The 16,858-nt window shown below is 38.5% G+C and overlaps 2 protein-coding genes across 2 annotated transcripts; one reads left to right on the forward strand and one right to left on the reverse strand.

Moving 5' to 3' along the window:
• Positions 1-19: 19 nt before the first annotated feature.
• Positions 20-8,474, reverse strand: usp16 (ubiquitin specific peptidase 16). The gene is made up of 17 exons (XM_042487361.1): positions 8,260-8,474; positions 7,475-7,671; positions 7,005-7,108; positions 5,670-5,782; positions 5,347-5,576; positions 5,158-5,253; positions 4,912-5,042; positions 4,714-4,801; positions 4,126-4,207; positions 3,902-3,993; positions 3,766-3,819; positions 3,497-3,664; positions 2,679-3,366; positions 2,389-2,483; positions 2,107-2,193; positions 1,847-1,994; positions 20-551 (listed from the first exon to the last, which is right to left on the reverse strand). Exons 1-17 carry the CDS (start codon positions 8,318-8,320, stop codon positions 430-432), a joined length of 2,556 nt encoding a protein of 851 aa, XP_042343295.1. The 5' UTR covers positions 8,321-8,474; the 3' UTR covers positions 20-429.
• A 385-nt stretch (positions 8,475-8,859) lies between these two features.
• On the forward strand, positions 8,860-12,417 carry rwdd2b (RWD domain containing 2B). The gene is made up of 4 exons (XM_042487253.1): positions 8,860-9,232; positions 9,331-9,398; positions 11,029-11,397; positions 11,497-12,417. Exons 1-4 carry the CDS (start codon positions 9,035-9,037, stop codon positions 11,747-11,749), a joined length of 888 nt encoding a protein of 295 aa, XP_042343187.1. The 5' UTR covers positions 8,860-9,034; the 3' UTR covers positions 11,750-12,417.
• The last annotated feature ends 4,441 nt before the right edge of the window (positions 12,418-16,858 follow it).

Below are 16,858 nucleotides of genomic sequence, written 5' to 3' on the forward strand. Positions count from 1 at the left end.
CACAGGAAAACATTTCTCATTTTTAAGCATTTCATTACATGATATTGATAAAAAATAGACATATAAATATGTTTTACAAATCATTTTCACCCATCTACCATTCATCTCCTGAAATTAATTTTTGCAACAAATCCAAATACCACTATCTTTTCCATGTCCATCTTGACTTTCCTTGCACACTGCGATATTCCCAAGAGTGTGAGAGACAAATGGTTGGTCCTTGATACTTCAAACATTGTGAAACCACTGCCATCAAAATGTCAACACTGTCAAATGTCCACTCTGCATAATCAATATCATTTCATCACAGCACAGTTTGAGTCACTGACAAAACTCATTGGTCAATTGTTTGAGATCCCTTATACTGAGGAGCTGAAGCAGGAGCAGGTTTGTTTGTTTGAATTTCCTGAGAGATGAGGCACAGTTTGATCAGAGAACTCTTTCATAGAAGAGGAGGTAGGCCTGGCAACTCTGGACTTTACTCTCGCTCACAGGCTGAACGCTTGTGTCACTGATATGGAACCATGATCCTCTGGGTGGCTCTGCATTTCCTGAGGGGAAGTGATGAGTTAGTGGAGATCAGTGTTTTAAGAAGTATTCAAAAGCTTTGCTTAAGTACAAACACAACCCCGTGAAATAAGAACTCTGTAACAAGAAAATGCCCTGTGTTGAAAATGGTACTTAAGTAAAAGTGTAATCAGGAGAATGTGCTCCAATATAGAAAAATCTTTAAATAAAACACACATCCAAAAAACTCAAATTTTGGGGAAAAAGACACTCCAAAAGTTTCTTAAAAAAGAAGAAAAAGAAAATATCCCCAAAAAATCCCCAAATTATTTAAAAAAATGAAACAACACAAACTAAAAAAATAAACAAAAAATAAAAATAGACAGAACAAAGAACACCCCAACAGTCAAAAATTATCTAAAAAAAAAAAAAAAAAGGTGGGGAGGTGGGGTTAAAAGATCCATTAAAGGCCACCCAGTCAGTAGCTCACCTGGTAGAGAGGGCGCTATGTCTTTGTTGCAGCGGCCTTGGGTTTGAGTCCGATCTCTGCCCTTTGCTGCATGTCCCCCCCCCCCCTTAACTCTAATAATCTGTCCTGTCCTACCAAGTAAAGCTGAAAAGCCTAGAAAGTTATCTAAAAAAAAAAAATCTATCAAAATTGAAAACACCCCCCAAAACTCAAAAACATTTTTTTAAAAATAGAAAATGGCCAAATATTAATCAAAATAGTTAGCAAATAGTTTTCTGTGAATCGACTCATTGATCAATCAACTAACTGTTGCAGCTGTACTTGTATAAACTCTTTGGTCATTTAATTTATAACAAAACATCATATTTAATAAACTCTTGTAATGTTTTTTTTTTTTATTTAAAGATCCTAATTTGTAAAGTAACTAAAACTGTAAGATAAAATGTAATTAAGTAAAAAGTACATCATTCCCTCCTAGTGGGATAGAAGTGAAAAGTTGTATGATAAAAAAAATACTTAAGTTAAAGTACCTCAAAGTGATACTTAAGTACAAACCTTGAGTAAGTGTAATTAGTTACATTCCACCAGTCTGGTGGAATATAATATTTCTCTTTAATCTTTTCTTTTCTTAAAAAAACTATAATATATATAAAGTATTTGTCTTCTTTGTGCATTGAGCACTGCGATTGGCTGTTAAACACTATGATGCAACCACTATAATAAGAAATTATGCTCTCTGTCGCAGCTACACATAAATAAAACCGACACGGTAAAAACAGAATCAAATTAAATCAAATCCTAAAATCTGATTTTTGCAGTCATAAAACATTACGAATAGTTATATCGGCTGTCATGCCCTAGCTCACTTACCTTCAGCTGCAAGTCCGTTGGATGAGGGTTTAGGGCACTCAGGTCGTGCTTTCACATATGCTGTGTAATGACCTGACCTCATTGTTCCGCTGTGCTCTACAATACCATACAAACTGTATAAAATTTGAGTATCTCCCTCTGCCAAGTTCTGTTCAGAAACAACATTTTGTTAGTGCTCGAACTATAATAGAACAATAATACCTTTATACGTTGGTCTATAGTATTGATATTCAATAAAAGTTATTAATCACAATATTTACCTTGCATTTAACTGCACAAAAGGGAGCTAGATCCAGCATCAGGGGGAATTGGACATGTCTGTTCACCTTACAAATACTGTATCCATTCTAAAGGAAAACAACAAAAGAGATCTCAATAAAATTACACAAAAGGAAGTATTTCAATGCCTTACAAAGGACAAAAATGATCAAAACAAAACGTGTCGTTCTCTTTAAATAGCTGGCTCACGGCTGTGTGAATAAACAGTTTGGCTGACTGATCAAAAGGTATAAAAATGCTAAAATGTTCTTCAACTGTCTTACCTGTTGAAATCTCTTCAAATGAAGGGTCAGCACTGGTGGGAGAGAGGAGATCAGCATTTGCTTCAAAGCATCAGTGTAGATATTCTTCTTGGATCCTAAACATAGCACAAATAAAGACAGTGAACTTTATTGATCCCCAAATTGAAATGTGAGTTGCTTAGAGAAAAGCAGCAGCAAAACATTAGAAAAAAAGACTAAATATACACTATTTAATTGGCTTCTTGCCTTGTTAAAATTGCTGTATTTGTGAGAAAGAAAAGTCACTAATATATCAGGGACATTTCTCATACCTCCAGCTTTGTCTTTGTTAGGCTGCCGTTTAGTGCAGGTGACACAAAGAAGGCTGTTGTTCTGCGTGAGGGTTTCCACCTCTGTGAACTGAAAAAGGCATGACTGGACCGAACACTCCTGTTTCTCAGGGGCTGTCCTGGTAGCCAGTGTGTGGAAGGCCAGCTCTGGGTCTTGACTTACTACAGTGTACTCTTTAGCCTCCAGTGGCTCATCTCCATTCTCCATGCTTTGTTCTGCAGCGTCAGAGTCCTCTATAAAGGCATCATCCAGGGTTACTTTCTCCATTGCACTCACTAGCTGTGTGTCCTCTTCTTCTTCCTGATCCATGTTACATACTTTGTCATCGACTGAGACACTGTCCCTTGAGGACTGCTCCTCTGATAGGATGGTAAAACGGTTGCTGACTGATGACATAGCTGATGAGTCGCAGTCAATCACTAAATCCTCGTTGTCTTCGTTTTCCTTCTGATCCTGGATGGGGTCAAGGTTCTCTCGGTGCTGTTCAGACACACTGATTTGTGCAGGATTTCCTTCACTTTGTGAGACTTCTTCACGTGTTTCATTGGCAGCCTTTTCCCTGTTCTTTTCATCTGTGGTAGGATCAATCTCTTCACTCTCTGTGCAGCTCGGAGACGGGAGGCTGTCCAAAGTGACTCTGCTCTCAATCTTCTGCTGCCTCTTTTGTTGCTGTAAGCAGAGATAAGGAAACAGTACAACTATTTTATTTATTCAGCACAATGATTCAGCACTTAGCCATCAAAAAGATGAATTGAGGCAAAAGAAAAACTGCATCTTGTGTATACATTCAGTGAGGTACCTTTGCCTGCTTCTTTGCCTGCTTTTTGGCTTTCTTCTGCTGGTACTTGCTGCCGGACCCGGTGGGGATGTCATCATTCCCATTTGTCAAGGCAGGACTGTTTCTGCCATCCTGGTTTGAATCACTGGTCTTCTGAACTACTTTTTTCGGGTTCTTCTTTCTGTATGCCTGCAAAGCGTAGTAACAAGACGGTACATGCCTGTAACGCTAATAAAACAAGAAATAAAAGTTGTTCAACATGTTGTCAGAAACACTCAGAAGGGCTTTACCTCATCAGAAACAGGAAGGGAAAGATCCAAAAACATCTCTGTGACCACAGACACCTGTGAGTGCAAAGTAGTGGTTATTTAGTTTGAATACAACAGAACACTGACAGTTGATATTATTTTTTTCCACAATTCATACCGTTTTACACTGCTGACACATTATTGTGCTTGTCATCTCCCCACCAAAAACTTGGTCGACAAAGTTTTTAGGTAAACCATTTTTCTCGTACTCTGAAATCAGAACATCATTGTCAGACTGCTATATTTAACTATTAGGTCTACCAAGATTGCACACTATATGATATAGAATACAACAATATGACATTGATGACAAGATGTTGGATTTACTGTCAGTTTATTTACCTTTCACTATTTTTCTCAGCTGCTCTGCATCTATGCCTTTTCTGGATTCTTTCAATGCCTCCATGATCCCTGAAGTTACTCTCTGTATAAACAAACACAGTCTTAAAATGTAAATGACCATAATAACCTTTTCATCAATCATATGGAGGGGCTCTTAGAGATAAAAGTTGTACAACATTTTCACAGAATCTAATAAATGTCAGCCTCTTAACACTGTGATTGCACTCTCTTATAAAATCCTTTGCTCTATGAAAATTAACCAACCTATCAGAGTACCTTTCAGGGAGAGAAAAATCCCTTAGGTTATTAAATGAGACCAGAGGATGCTATTTAGCCACAATTCTTTGCATTTAACACATAACATGTCCTCGATTTGTGACTTAATTTAGAATCTGAATGACTTGGTGCCAGTGAGCCAAAAATAAGAGTGCACAGAGAATACATCATTTACAGCAGTACTTTTCTACGGTCAATACACTATACAGCCAAGTAACCCATAGCCAATTGGACAGCTACAGAACCTATTTTAAGCATAAATCTTTCACCAATGTGATAAATAAAGAGATTTGTTTAATACTGAACACATACTTTGATCTCCTCAGCTCGCATCCCATCCAGGAGGTAGCGCAGAAGCTCCTGGCTATCTTGCTGCTGAAATCCCTTGAACCTGGCAGCCCTGCAGAAAGGATACGAGAAAAAGAACAACACTTAATGTAATGATGCTATTAACTATATTTAAAGCACATCTCAAGGCTGCTTTCCACCTTAACTTGTAGGGGCACTCACTTTTTACAAACTTGTGAGAACAGCTCCCGCGGTGTTACCACACCCTTCTTGGATTCCTGGATCTCATTCAGTAGTTGACACATTGCCAAGGTCAGGGATCCCGGCTGGTCTAGCTGCATAACGATAGGCTCCTGCAACCATAATAAAATCAAGTTTTTAAGAAATCAATAGTTTAAATGATAAATCATGATAAATCTATCATCTTAACAATTAAAAAGCAATATTTAAATAATAATGGCAACACACCAGATCCAAGGAGGCATCAGGTTTAATGTTAAGATTCATTTTCTCTTCGGTCACTTTGTTGAGAGTCTGTCTTAAGAGCTGTGTTTGAGAAAGATTCTGGAAAAGACAATGACAGCAATCAATAATAACTCTAGACTTCACAACTTCTCTCATTTTTACTTGCGACTGTTATCCTATTAGGCATCTTACCTGAATGACTGCATTAAAGAAACACGTGTTTCCCAGGTTGCTCAGCCCCTTTACTGAAACACCACCCTTCTCTTCAGATGTGCCAGACTTTTGTGATTTCCCAATATTCTCTTTTTTGGAATTTTTCTTTTGGTGGTCCTTGTTTTCTTTGTCTTCACCTTCTTCTGCTGCTGCTTTTACAGTCACTGTCTTCTGTTCAACTTCCAACGAGCTGTCTTCCTCCTTCACTTCTTAATAACCAAACACAACATAGTGCACATAGTCATAGAAACATTAATTCCAATAATACAATTTAACCCCTAACACAGTCATGTGGGACCTACTTTTCTGTGTTGTCTTTACGGGATCTGCAGAGGTCTGCTTTTTTAGGTTGGTCACCAGCTGAGCCAGATGTCCTGTTCTAGAGTACTGGACTTCATCATCACATATGTAACACCTGCAAGTTTGGCAACACATGAAAAAAAGCACTTAAGTACATCTGATTTCAAACAACCTATTACACAAGATTTAAGATTCAAAACTTTGCCACAGTGCAGCTCTTAAAAACAGACAAAAAACTTTTACAAACATTTACTAGACAGCAGAAACAGTTGACAGGAATATACATTCATACAAAATGCCAAACTGACAGATTCAAATAAAATAACAAGTAAAATTCCCCAAAGAGCATGTGCTGCTACATGCATTTCGTTTTAAAGTGCTTGTTGTTTTGTGCTGTAACCTGCCTATTTTTTAAGCGCTCTTTTTTTTTTTTTTTTTGCTGCATGTACCTGAGGGTCAGAGTTCAAGTAGCGAATGGCCTCAGGATATGTGTTTTTCCTGAGGCAAGATTTTCTGCAACTGAGACTCTGGATTCTCCTTCCTGGGGTGAAGGGTTTGAAGAGGTGACTAGCGGGATGAAAGGGATCGGCGATCACCTTCTGCGCCTTGCGACTGATGCGTGTGGCATATAAGGAGAAGACAGAGGGAACGTCACAGCTTTAGATGCTGTGTATACAACTCTTTCCAACCGTCCCCTCTCATGGGCGGCTGTGTTGCCTTATCACATGGAAACTGAGAAGGCCAGGACAACCTCCAGTGGCTCTTTAGAGGTGAAGCATCGCCTTTGCAGTCACACCAAACATAATTTGATAATTGTGAGGCTGGTGTAGGAGCCATGAATTAATACAGCAAGCAGAGAATTTTGTAAGATTTATAATATTTGGGATGGTTTTATTTTGCTACAGTTGCATGTTTTTTTTAGTGTTTTGGGATATTATTTATTAGTTTCATGATGATGGTTATTGGAAGAGTTGGGGTCACATGGATATGGGTGGTGACATTCATAATCTATATGAGTATCTGCCTTTTACCTGTGTCAAGTTATTGGAGAGACAGTGAATGAGTCGCTGTATTTATTGTCGACTGCACTTTCTTTCGATCACTATGATTCCTTTGATCAGGGCCTGGAAGTTTGTGCATGTTACAATAAGTTGATTCCTTTTCATCAATAAATTTAAGGAACATATTTTTTGGATCTCAGTGAATCTTTTTTGTTGGTATGTCACAAAATTGACCAGGCTTAGCCTCAGCCTCTCAGCGACTTTTTTTCCTGCAGTTTCCTGCAGCTGGTGTTGGCCTCCCACTTGAGTATGTGGCATATAATAGTTCTCACTCACCACACACTCCAGTTGTCCAAACTGATCACCAGGCAATGTGGATCCGACCGGGGAGTCTCGTAATGTTTGATGGCATGCCGGTTCTCTGAGTTTCGTCCACACCCCTGGTAAGAAAATTGCAGCTAGTGATTTAGCAAAAAGTGACTAAACACCGTAGAAATCTTTAATTTATTCATTATTTATTTTTCCATTTATCTTACCTTGATTATTTATTACTATGTATTTTATCTATTGCCACTGCACAGCACTTGACTTAATGACACATTTACTGTGTCATATTTAAACTGTTTCAGTTTCTGGTTCAGTGTTGTAGGCTTATCATGGGTTTTCACTTGAGCTGGAGAATTTCTGTATGCATTTCAGATGTTGTCCTTTATGTGTGTTTTATATTTTGATGCCTGCTGTACATAAAACTTCCTTCGGGATAATAAAGTTAAAGTTGAGTTGATAAATGTGTTTAATAAACTCACTCTGTGGCCACATTTCAAGCACATCCATATTGGTTCTGTTTCTTTTTCCTCCCTGGGGTCCTCTGGCACAGTCGTGCTGATATTTTCTTTATTTTCTTCATGCTTACAATCCTGGCAACTTGTCCAATCTGAACTCCCAGAGAGTTTCTTTAGAAGAGTTTGGTCTGAGCCCTTCTTGATATGCCTGCAGGATGGACCTATGAATATAGAAACGCATACACACAATGTCGGAAAGTCACCCTAGGCCAGCAATACTCATCTTACAGTCCGCAGGCCAAATCTGGCCCCAGATAGGGTGCCTGGTTTCCCCCTAACCATTTTCTAATTCACAATAAATATAAAGTGATTCACACTGGGAACTGTTTTTAATACTTATATTATGTTGTAAGGTGTCCAGAGCGCATAAAACAGAATCAAAATAGAGCTTTTTTTTTTTTTTTTTTTTTAAAAGTGTATGTGGAGGATCCTCCACAGCCCCCAGCAGAGGTCCTGGCTTAGCCCCTAATGTCCCAAAATCATAGAACTGCTCTGAAATCCTAGAAACGTCCTAAAATCCTAGATACGTTTAAAATCCTGGAAATGTCCTAAAGTTCTAAAAAAATAAATAAATAATTAAAAACAACACGTCTTAAAATCCTGAAAATGTCCTAAAATCCTAGAAACATGTATGGAGCTGCTTCGACTGGCCCCTGTTACTTTGCAAAAGTGTCCCCCAGAGGAAAGCAAAATGAGCATCACTGCTCTAGGCATTATACAGGTTGTCATTTAAGATGATATTTCTTTACCTGTCAGGTCAATTTCATCGTCCTCTCTGGAGCTCCTTTCCCTCCCCCGTTTCTTTCCCATTTTCACCTGAATTTGATTAAAGATGAATGGAAATCAGACACAAAGCAGCCAACTAAAGTAACGCTAGGTTCGGCTAACAGCTACATTATTTTATAATGCTGCTTAACACAATTTAGTGGCAGTGCATTCAGTGCCAGAAGCACACAAGTAATGTTGCGTTCAATGAACATCCAGTAAACTTACTGTCACTAACGGAGCCCAAAGCCTTCGCAATTTTCGGTTTCGTTTACTTCGAGTGGATTAATTATCTCATCCGTACACAGTTAACGTGGTTTATTGATTACAGCCGTAGAATACAAGCCTCTGGGATATGAAAAAGGCTCTACAAAGTTTAAATTTCGCAAAAAATCACTCCGCTGATTTGGCAGAAAAATCCCAGCTGACACATGCAGACAACAGAGGAACAAATCGCGACGGTGCCACTGTTTTAGCTGCACGTACGCGTGTTTCCTGTGTGCGTCGTTTGAAACAGTCCGACTTGAAACAACTCTGCGATACAGCGTTATCAGTGGGACTACTGAAGTTGTTCGGGTGTTTTACTAGCCTGCTCGAGCAGCCTCCTCTATATATAGCTTATATAAATACATTTTATTAATGTTAGACGCTTGACAAGACTTAAAACGACTGTGTCTTTTAATGTGCAGACACAAAGTCGCGGGGATTGTTTATGTATAACAGTACTAAAAAACGAAGCTACAGTTTGCCTTTATCAGTATGTCTTACTTGGAATGGGCAGAGTCTCAGCTTGCGGAGATAGAGCTGCTGACCAGCATGTTTCCCACCCAGGAGGAGCTGGAGATCACAGACCAGCTGGCACTGGCGGAGCTCAGGGGCTATGTGGAGGGCTCAGCTTCAGCAGACAGCCCCCCTCCCTCCAGACCTCACTTTCTCATCAAACAGAAGCTGGACACTGTAAGCATGGAGAGGGTAACTTCATAACCCACTGTCATTGTTTGTCATTAATTAAAATGTTCCATAAAACTAAACATATTTGTGTTTTGTCCTCTCAGACACATGTTTTTCTCTCTTGTGCCTACCCATCCGAATATCCCAGTGTGTTTCCAGAGATAACAGTCCGGTAAGTCACTATTTGATCATGCTTTTGATGTGTGGTAAAGGCAATGAACTCTTTGCATGTACAAAACAGGAACATAAATAATAATTTGCTTATGTTATTATAATTGAAAATGAAATATGCACAGCATTGATTATATGGAAAAATAAACTGTCAAAACAGCAACACAATATGTTAAAATTTAATGTTAGGGAGTTTAGTAGATATTGTTGAGACCCTAGAGTGTATAGTGAATACAGCATGGATACTCAGCTTGCTTATGGGCAAGTTTTGCAAAATGACAAGCATTTGACCAACCTGTTTTTACTCAGAGTTTGCCAAGAGGCAAATCTCGCAACACAAGCCCCACACGGTTCAGGTGTTTAAAGGATTTGAGGGTCTCTGTGAGGGGATCTGGGGATGAACAAGCTCTATTTTGATGCTTCTGTATTCCCCCGTGGCACCTTATTTGTGTTTAAAATGCAAAAAAGGAGTGTCAATCAATTTATTTTCATTGCAATTTAGAAAATGTTCACCAAGCGAACAGGCAACCTATCAAAGGCCAGATTTGGCCAACATGCCTTAACTGGAGTATCACTGCTGTATAGCCTATGCCCAATGAAAGTATGTACAATCTATGGTAGTTTCATTCATCTGTGTTTGAATGTTTTTTTCCTAAAAAGTTTTCCATTTAAAAGGTCATTTGTGAATTGGAGCTAATTATGAAATGTCAAATCAGCTCCTGTAATTTGACATCAAGCAGACATTAATAACTCAAGCACACACATTTCACCTTTGCAATTCAGGCTTTGCAGGTTTGCAGAATGAAAGCTTATTCCAATAGGATGGCAAAGAGCCACACAAATGAGCCAAGGACAGCAGCGTAATTAATGTGATCCAATGTGCAAATTAAATGATGGGAAATTACATAGAGAGCAGCAGACTAATGACACAGAGGAAAAGAGGTTATGTGACTGTGGCAGAAAGTAAGAGGGTATTTCCTACTGTTATGGCTTTGTTCGAAGTTGAGAAATCTATATGGGTGAACAAAGATAGCATATAGCACTAGCTATATGTGATTGCATAATGGAGTTGTTGATCATAACATTCATTCATTAATTTTTCAAATTTAAAAACTCTGTAAAAGCTGCTAAAAGGGGTAGGATGACAGGAATTGACCTCTGCTGATGAATTGTGGAAACTGCAGCTTGTGTGGAAAGATACGTGTATGTTTTGGTTTATCCTCCTAAGCACTTTATTTAGGTAGCCAGTGTCTGACACAAATCATAAAATCTAATTTTCATTTTTAAGATGAGTTAACTTAAACTAGATATCTTGTATAGAGATCTAGTAGAGAAGAGGTTATGTATATTTTTCTGTATATCAGAATGCAAACTTCTGCAGTAGCAGTAAAGAAAAACACCTTTTAAGTTGTTTTCTGAAAATATTGCATATTGAGTAGTCATTCATATTGATTAGTAAGCGTCCTTAACCTCCTGATGATCAGTTATTTGGCGCTATGTTGTAGTGTAAATTTTTGCCTCTTCAGGCTTTCCATTCGAATCTTTTGCTCCCAGGAATGAAAACTTCCAGCTCCAAGTGTCCTTGAATATTCTGTGAGTCCTTCATACAGCATGTTGTATTTGTGCCGTAGGTGTGCCAGTCTCAGCAGGGCCCAGCAGACACAGCTCCACACAGATCTCAATGCATACCTCATGGAGAACTGCCTGGGGGAAGTTTGTGTGCTCTCTGCTGTGGACTGGGTGAAAGACAACCTGCAACTCTTCATTAATAAGAGCTTGTCAGCAGCAGCGGCTCCAAAGAGAGAGTCCTCCTCTTCTCGGCCACAGGAAATGTTCAGCCGAATGTGGATTTATAGTCACCACATTTACAACAAAACAAAAAGGAAGAACATCTTGGAGTGGTCCAAGGAGCTGGGCCTGTCAGGATTTAGCATGCCGGGAAAGCCTGGTATTGTGTGCGTGGAAGGTCCTCATTCTGCCTGCGAGGACTTCTGGTCCAGGTATCGTGAGTGTTGTTATTTTTAGCAGCTGATTCCACAGTCAGAAGCCTGCTGAGGTCCCAGGTTTATTATTTTTCCCAACTTTTTCCCATTTCACAGAGTGAAGGTTCTGACATGGAAGAAGATCATGATTCGACATAGAGAGGATATTCCCCTTGATCGTCCGGGCGAGGACGGCAGAACTGTTCAAAGTATAGACTCCCTGCGCAAATTCACAGGCTTTGAAGAGACAATGTTTGACCCCCATGGGAACAGAGGTAATCACATGGACCTTGGGCAGCTCTACCAGTTCTTAAATGAGAAAGGCTGTTGTGACGTCTTTCAGATGTATTTTGGAATTGAAGGGAGGTAATGGTCAGGCCCAGAGAATCAATATACACTGGTATTTGACTGGTGCTTGAATTGAAGTAATTTCTTCTGGAAATATGTGTTAACTTAAAATTGAAATAAATTCACTACTGTTTTAGGGTTTCTTTGTTTCACATACATGCACACAAATGGGTTGTGAGCATGTGGTCACATGCGCCTGAAAAACTGAATTAACTGAATAACCATTTCACTGATGTTGCACAGTCATGACGCCTGGGACTTCATCAGCATAAAAGGCAGAAAGAAACATTTCTGCAATTCTGAGAAACTCAAACCTCTTTTTAGCTAATAGGCATGTTTTTCAAAAAAGAACCATTAAAAAGATGTTTATCTGAGTTTTCTCGAGGACCTCAGTTATATTTGCAATTTTAATACTCCTGCAAGGATCACACCTTGCCCTAGGTGTTTCTTTCATCAAATGGCACCACTGTGTATTCCTGCCAGGCTATTATAGGATTTTCAGGTCTGATACCACATTAATAATTGGACAACATAGTCAACAATCTGCTAGATATCTGTTTATGAAATCTGTTGATTTTCCCTCGTATGAATTATAGATAACATAACCGTGGAAAGTGTCTGTCCAATTTTCTTTGAATGATTGGTTCTTAGATAAATTGTGCATAATTGTGGATTACACTGGTAATTAAAACGTGTGGGTATTAAGCATGAATCTTGTTTTTATCTCCTCAAGACAGAGATGGCAATTTAAAAAACATTTATATAGATTTTTATGTGGACTTTGATTCTCCAGGGTTCAGTGGAAGGTTATCATATCATATATATATATATGGTGAACTCCAGCTCAGCAGAAATTTAAAATGATGACAGGGAGGCACAACAAGGATGTTCAACTTTAGGACAAGATAGTTGCAGGCATTGGACTGAATGTACTTGCAAAACTTGCTCAGGCTGCAATGCCCAGCAGATGGCAGCATTATATAGTCCAAGTTGGAAAATGTGGCATCCTTAGATGGTACCTGTGATTTCTGGATGATAACTTGTTTAAAACTGCATACAATACACAAAAAAAAAAAAAAAAAAAATTCTGCAATTGCTTAAAATTAAGCAAAGGCACAGTAATGCTTTGGTTAAAAGTAACTTCGGTTGATAGTTGAATCAAGAATTAATATTTTATAATTAAAAAATATTTAGCCTTTAAGTGGTAACTGATGAACAGACACCAGATCCAGAGATAGACACAAGCTCATCCTGATTAAGTCCCAGGCCTCTTTTGTCCTGGGAGATGTTGGTCAGCTGGTGGTCTCTGGTTCTGCACCAAGATTTTTTATCAAGAGGAGCTCAATTCCCAAGTGCGTCCACAACTCCAGCTTGTCTCCCAGGGCTTGATAGTTTCAATCTAGATGAGCAACCTCTTCCACTCCCTCATCCCACATTTCTGGGTCTAAAATCCCTGTCAGTTAGCATTTCTACAGTAAGGTCTCTAAGCTGAATCAGTCAGTTGGTGCTTTTATCATAACTGTACTGTATGACTATGACTAAACTTCTCTCTGAATAACCAGGATTGATGCAGTTTATAGAAGAAGTATGAAGGATTTATTGGCATCTATTGGTGAGAATTGCAGGTTGAAACCAGCAGATGCCTATGTGCCAAGCGTGAACTCTGGGTTAGGATTCCCTCAGTGTTCATTGTTCAGGAGGTTTTTACCGAGGCCAAATTATCCACAGAGGTCTCCTCCTCACCTAAACAAACAGGCCAGGTGATTAAAACTGGTTAAAACACTGAATAAAACATTGTCATTTAGAAAATCAGTGTTTCTTTGACACTGTTCAGCTGACAGGCTGCCAGCCCAACACCTGCTAGTGTGTGCTCTCCTTTTTTTCTGACAACTTAAGATCCAGATGTTCAGGGAGGTTTTAAGTAAAAGCTGATATATCTACAGTGGTGTCTTTATTTCCAGAACAAACAGACTCTGTTATTTAAAAACGGTAGAAAATGAGAATGGTCCTATCTAGAGCCAGTGTTTGGTTTGTCTTTTCTGGGCTACTGTAGAAACATGGATGTGCAAACATGGTTGGCTCCTCAGACGAGGACCTGCCCCTATGTAGATATAGAATGGTTCATTCTAAGGTCAGGGCATTTTAACATTTCTTATTTTCAGATGATTATAGACTAAAGAAAAAATACCTCAATTTCTTCCAATATATTCATTTAAATCCTACACACTAGACCTTTAAACTGGCTTAATTTTCTCTTATCTTTAAGCAGGTAAATAACACATTCGACACAGTGTAGGTATCTGGCCCTTAGCTGTGGACACATTCATCGCTGTGGTATGGTTGTGAAAACATAATACCTACTCAACATTTTAAGGACTTCTTTAAATATTAAAAGATTAAACAATTAAGCACCAACGACATCAGATAATTTGATCAATATTATATGCATAAATGGATTTAAAATGTGTTAATCAAGCTATATTTCTGCCCTAATATTGGTGAACACCTTTAGCCCAATTTGTGTTGAGTTTGGATTAGCACAACGCCGGCTAATATGCCATCAAATGAGCGAACATGAATCACAAAGAATACTTCTTTTCTACATTTAAATACAACCTGCCACGATTAAATGTGCCAATTTACATAATTTCACAATGGATTTGATTAAGCAATGACCAATGAAGTGTGATTTGCCAGCTTTTGTGAAGAAATCAGATGTAGAGCCTCTTTAAATAAAGACAGAACTATTTTTACTCCACACTGTTAATTTGTTTCATTCCACGCACAGATGAATTTCAGGATGCCTCATTGTTTTTTTCTTTCATTTCTTTCTGCCATAAATATACAACAGTAGAGGTATATAACAGCAGAGTAAACATCCTAAAGATTTACCTGAAAATGCCAAAGTGCTCATTTAAAGAAAACATGTTGAGTAACATTTGAGTTATGGCTCATTAAAAAACACTGTAGTGCTGTTTTGCTTACTGTTGCACATTGTGAATGTCCTTCACTCCTTGGATATGTGAAAGGATGAAAAGCACCTTTAATGTTCCAGGATACGATCCTGCCATTGCACTAAATACATGACGAATCTGTGCCTTGAGGTACGACTATGAATCACTTTGTGGAAAATGGCAATGTACCTTAGTCATAGCCACCTAATTTCTACATCACAGCATCTACCTTCCAGATGTAACCATGTTGTCTCTAGTAGTTTTAACTTCATAGTCTCAGATACTGATCTTAGGCAATGAAACAGTGTTATTGACCTGTACTGCAGCTCCAGCCGTAGTGCAAATCATTAACACTACATCTGGTCAATACATGATGACGCTGTAACTGACCTGCAGCTTCTGTATTCTCCATACCTACTGACAGACAAACAGGGCATTCTATAAGACAGATTTTATACAGATGTATGAAATAAAACATAAACCTTTAGGGAAAGAGAGCAAGACCCTGTTTCACACAGCAAATGCCATATGAATGTGACTATTTTAGTTTGTATTGTTCTGGTTTTGGCAGATCAGGGAGGATGGGTAGCTTATTACATTCACTATGCAATTTACTGTGAGAAACCCTGAATGGGCTGAAAGTTCTAGAGTGTATACCCAATGCAGATACAATTCATAATACAATAATTACACTGTCAAAGTTGAAAGGCACTTTAACCTGAATCATTATTGCCTTTCGTTTCTGAAGTACAGAATGAACTCACAGACTGCACAGTATGACCAGTAGCTACATACTGTACAATAACATATGTAACAGTAATAGTTCTATAGAAGTATACAAAAACCACTTAAAGAAATACTTTACCCACAGAATGACCATTTGAAAGTCAATCAGTCATGCCGTGCTACCTAGAATTCATGAAGAAAATATTGTTCTTGCATGCTTTCAGGAAAAATGGCAGGTTATTGATTGATTGGGGACCACATATAACAACATCAAACATTTATCAAAAAATCAGTTTACAAACTAACACAACTCATGCAGTATAATCTGAGTCTCATTTATCTGGCACAAGCTTCATGTTTTGTTCTACAACACAGAATTTGTAAGTAAACTTATGAGTTTACTGACATATTTATGTGTCTTAAAAAAGATTGTTGCTAACAACTGGCCTAATGGGCCCACAGAACATTATCACACTTGTGCCAAACATGGCTTTACAGACTTGTTGTGGCTGCAACAGCAAGTCATGCGACTATAGTGTAGTTTGTTTATAGCTGTTAGGTTTTCACTTTTGACTATTTTCCGTAATAATCCAAAATCCAGTGATAAAATCCCATTGACAAGGCTATCAGGCTAACACTAACTTAGAAGTCGGCCTACCAAAAAAAAAAAAAAAATTGTCTTCCCTGCAGCACTTTATTGGAACTGGGCTTGAAGAAACTATATATAAGCTTCAGTTTGGTTTTAAATACCAACTAAAAATGCATGTCTTTAAAAAGCATACAGTGGGATAACTGAGACTTGGATTATACTGCTCGAGTTGTGTGAGAGTTGGTCTACAGATGTTTTGATATAGTTTTGTTGTTGTTAGCTCAGGTCCCACAATAATTCAATAAGTTGATATGTTTGCTGTTTTCTGTAGAAGCATGAAAGAAAAAAGTTTTCTTCAGGATTTCAAGGTAACGTGGCTAATTGATTAACAAATGGTATTTTGTGGTGAAGTATTCCTTTAATATATTATGAATATTCTGCCTAAACGGACACTATGAGTTTGAGCTACATGTGGGACATGTCAATGAGATGGCTCAGCAGATCAAGGTTCTGCTATGAGTACCTGGAAATATCTGGGGTGCTTTTCCATTTCCTCTGATCAAGGGTCTCTGCGACACTAAAATCATTGTGACAAAACTACAGGGACAAGGTGGTACAGGTGGTGAAGGTTGGGGCAGTGGTGGTGTTCATTTCCTTCCACTTTCCTGCCTCACAGCGTTTCATTGTTCTGTGACATATTAATATTTTTACATTGAATGAAAGCGGGGAATGGGACTATACCTAAATGGTTGAGACTGTTGGTGAGGCCATTGCAGACTTTTATCTCTCCCGTTGAATTACTGGGATGACATTGCAGAGTTGAACATGAAAGGACTGAAAAAAACAAAAAGAAAAACATCAG

The sequence above is a fragment of the Plectropomus leopardus genome, chromosome 5 (genome assembly GCF_008729295.1).
Source record: "Plectropomus leopardus isolate mb chromosome 5, YSFRI_Pleo_2.0, whole genome shotgun sequence".
NCBI lineage: Eukaryota > Metazoa > Chordata > Actinopteri > Perciformes > Serranidae > Plectropomus > Plectropomus leopardus.

Excerpts from the sequence above, each read along its gene's own strand:
- usp16 (XM_042487361.1), bottom strand. The coding sequence starts at position 8,320 with ATGGGAAAGAAACGGGGGAGGGAAAGGAGCTCCAGAGAGGACGATGAA. Across the intron at positions 7,672-8,259 it reads CGATGAAATTGACCTGACAG|GTCCATCCTGCAGGCATATC; the intron begins GTAAAGAAATAT and ends CTATATTCATAG. Across the intron at positions 5,577-5,669 it reads CGTAAAGACAACACAGAAAA|AAGTGAAGGAGGAAGACAGC; the intron begins GTAGGTCCCACA and ends TTGGTTATTAAG.
- rwdd2b (XM_042487253.1), top strand. The coding sequence starts at position 9,035 with ATGTCTTACTTGGAATGGGCAGAGTCTCAGCTTGCGGAGATAGAGCTG. Across the intron at positions 9,399-11,028 it reads TTTCCAGAGATAACAGTCCG|GTGTGCCAGTCTCAGCAGGG; the intron begins GTAAGTCACTAT and ends TTTGTGCCGTAG. Across the intron at positions 11,398-11,496 it reads TGCGAGGACTTCTGGTCCAG|AGTGAAGGTTCTGACATGGA; the intron begins GTATCGTGAGTG and ends CCCATTTCACAG.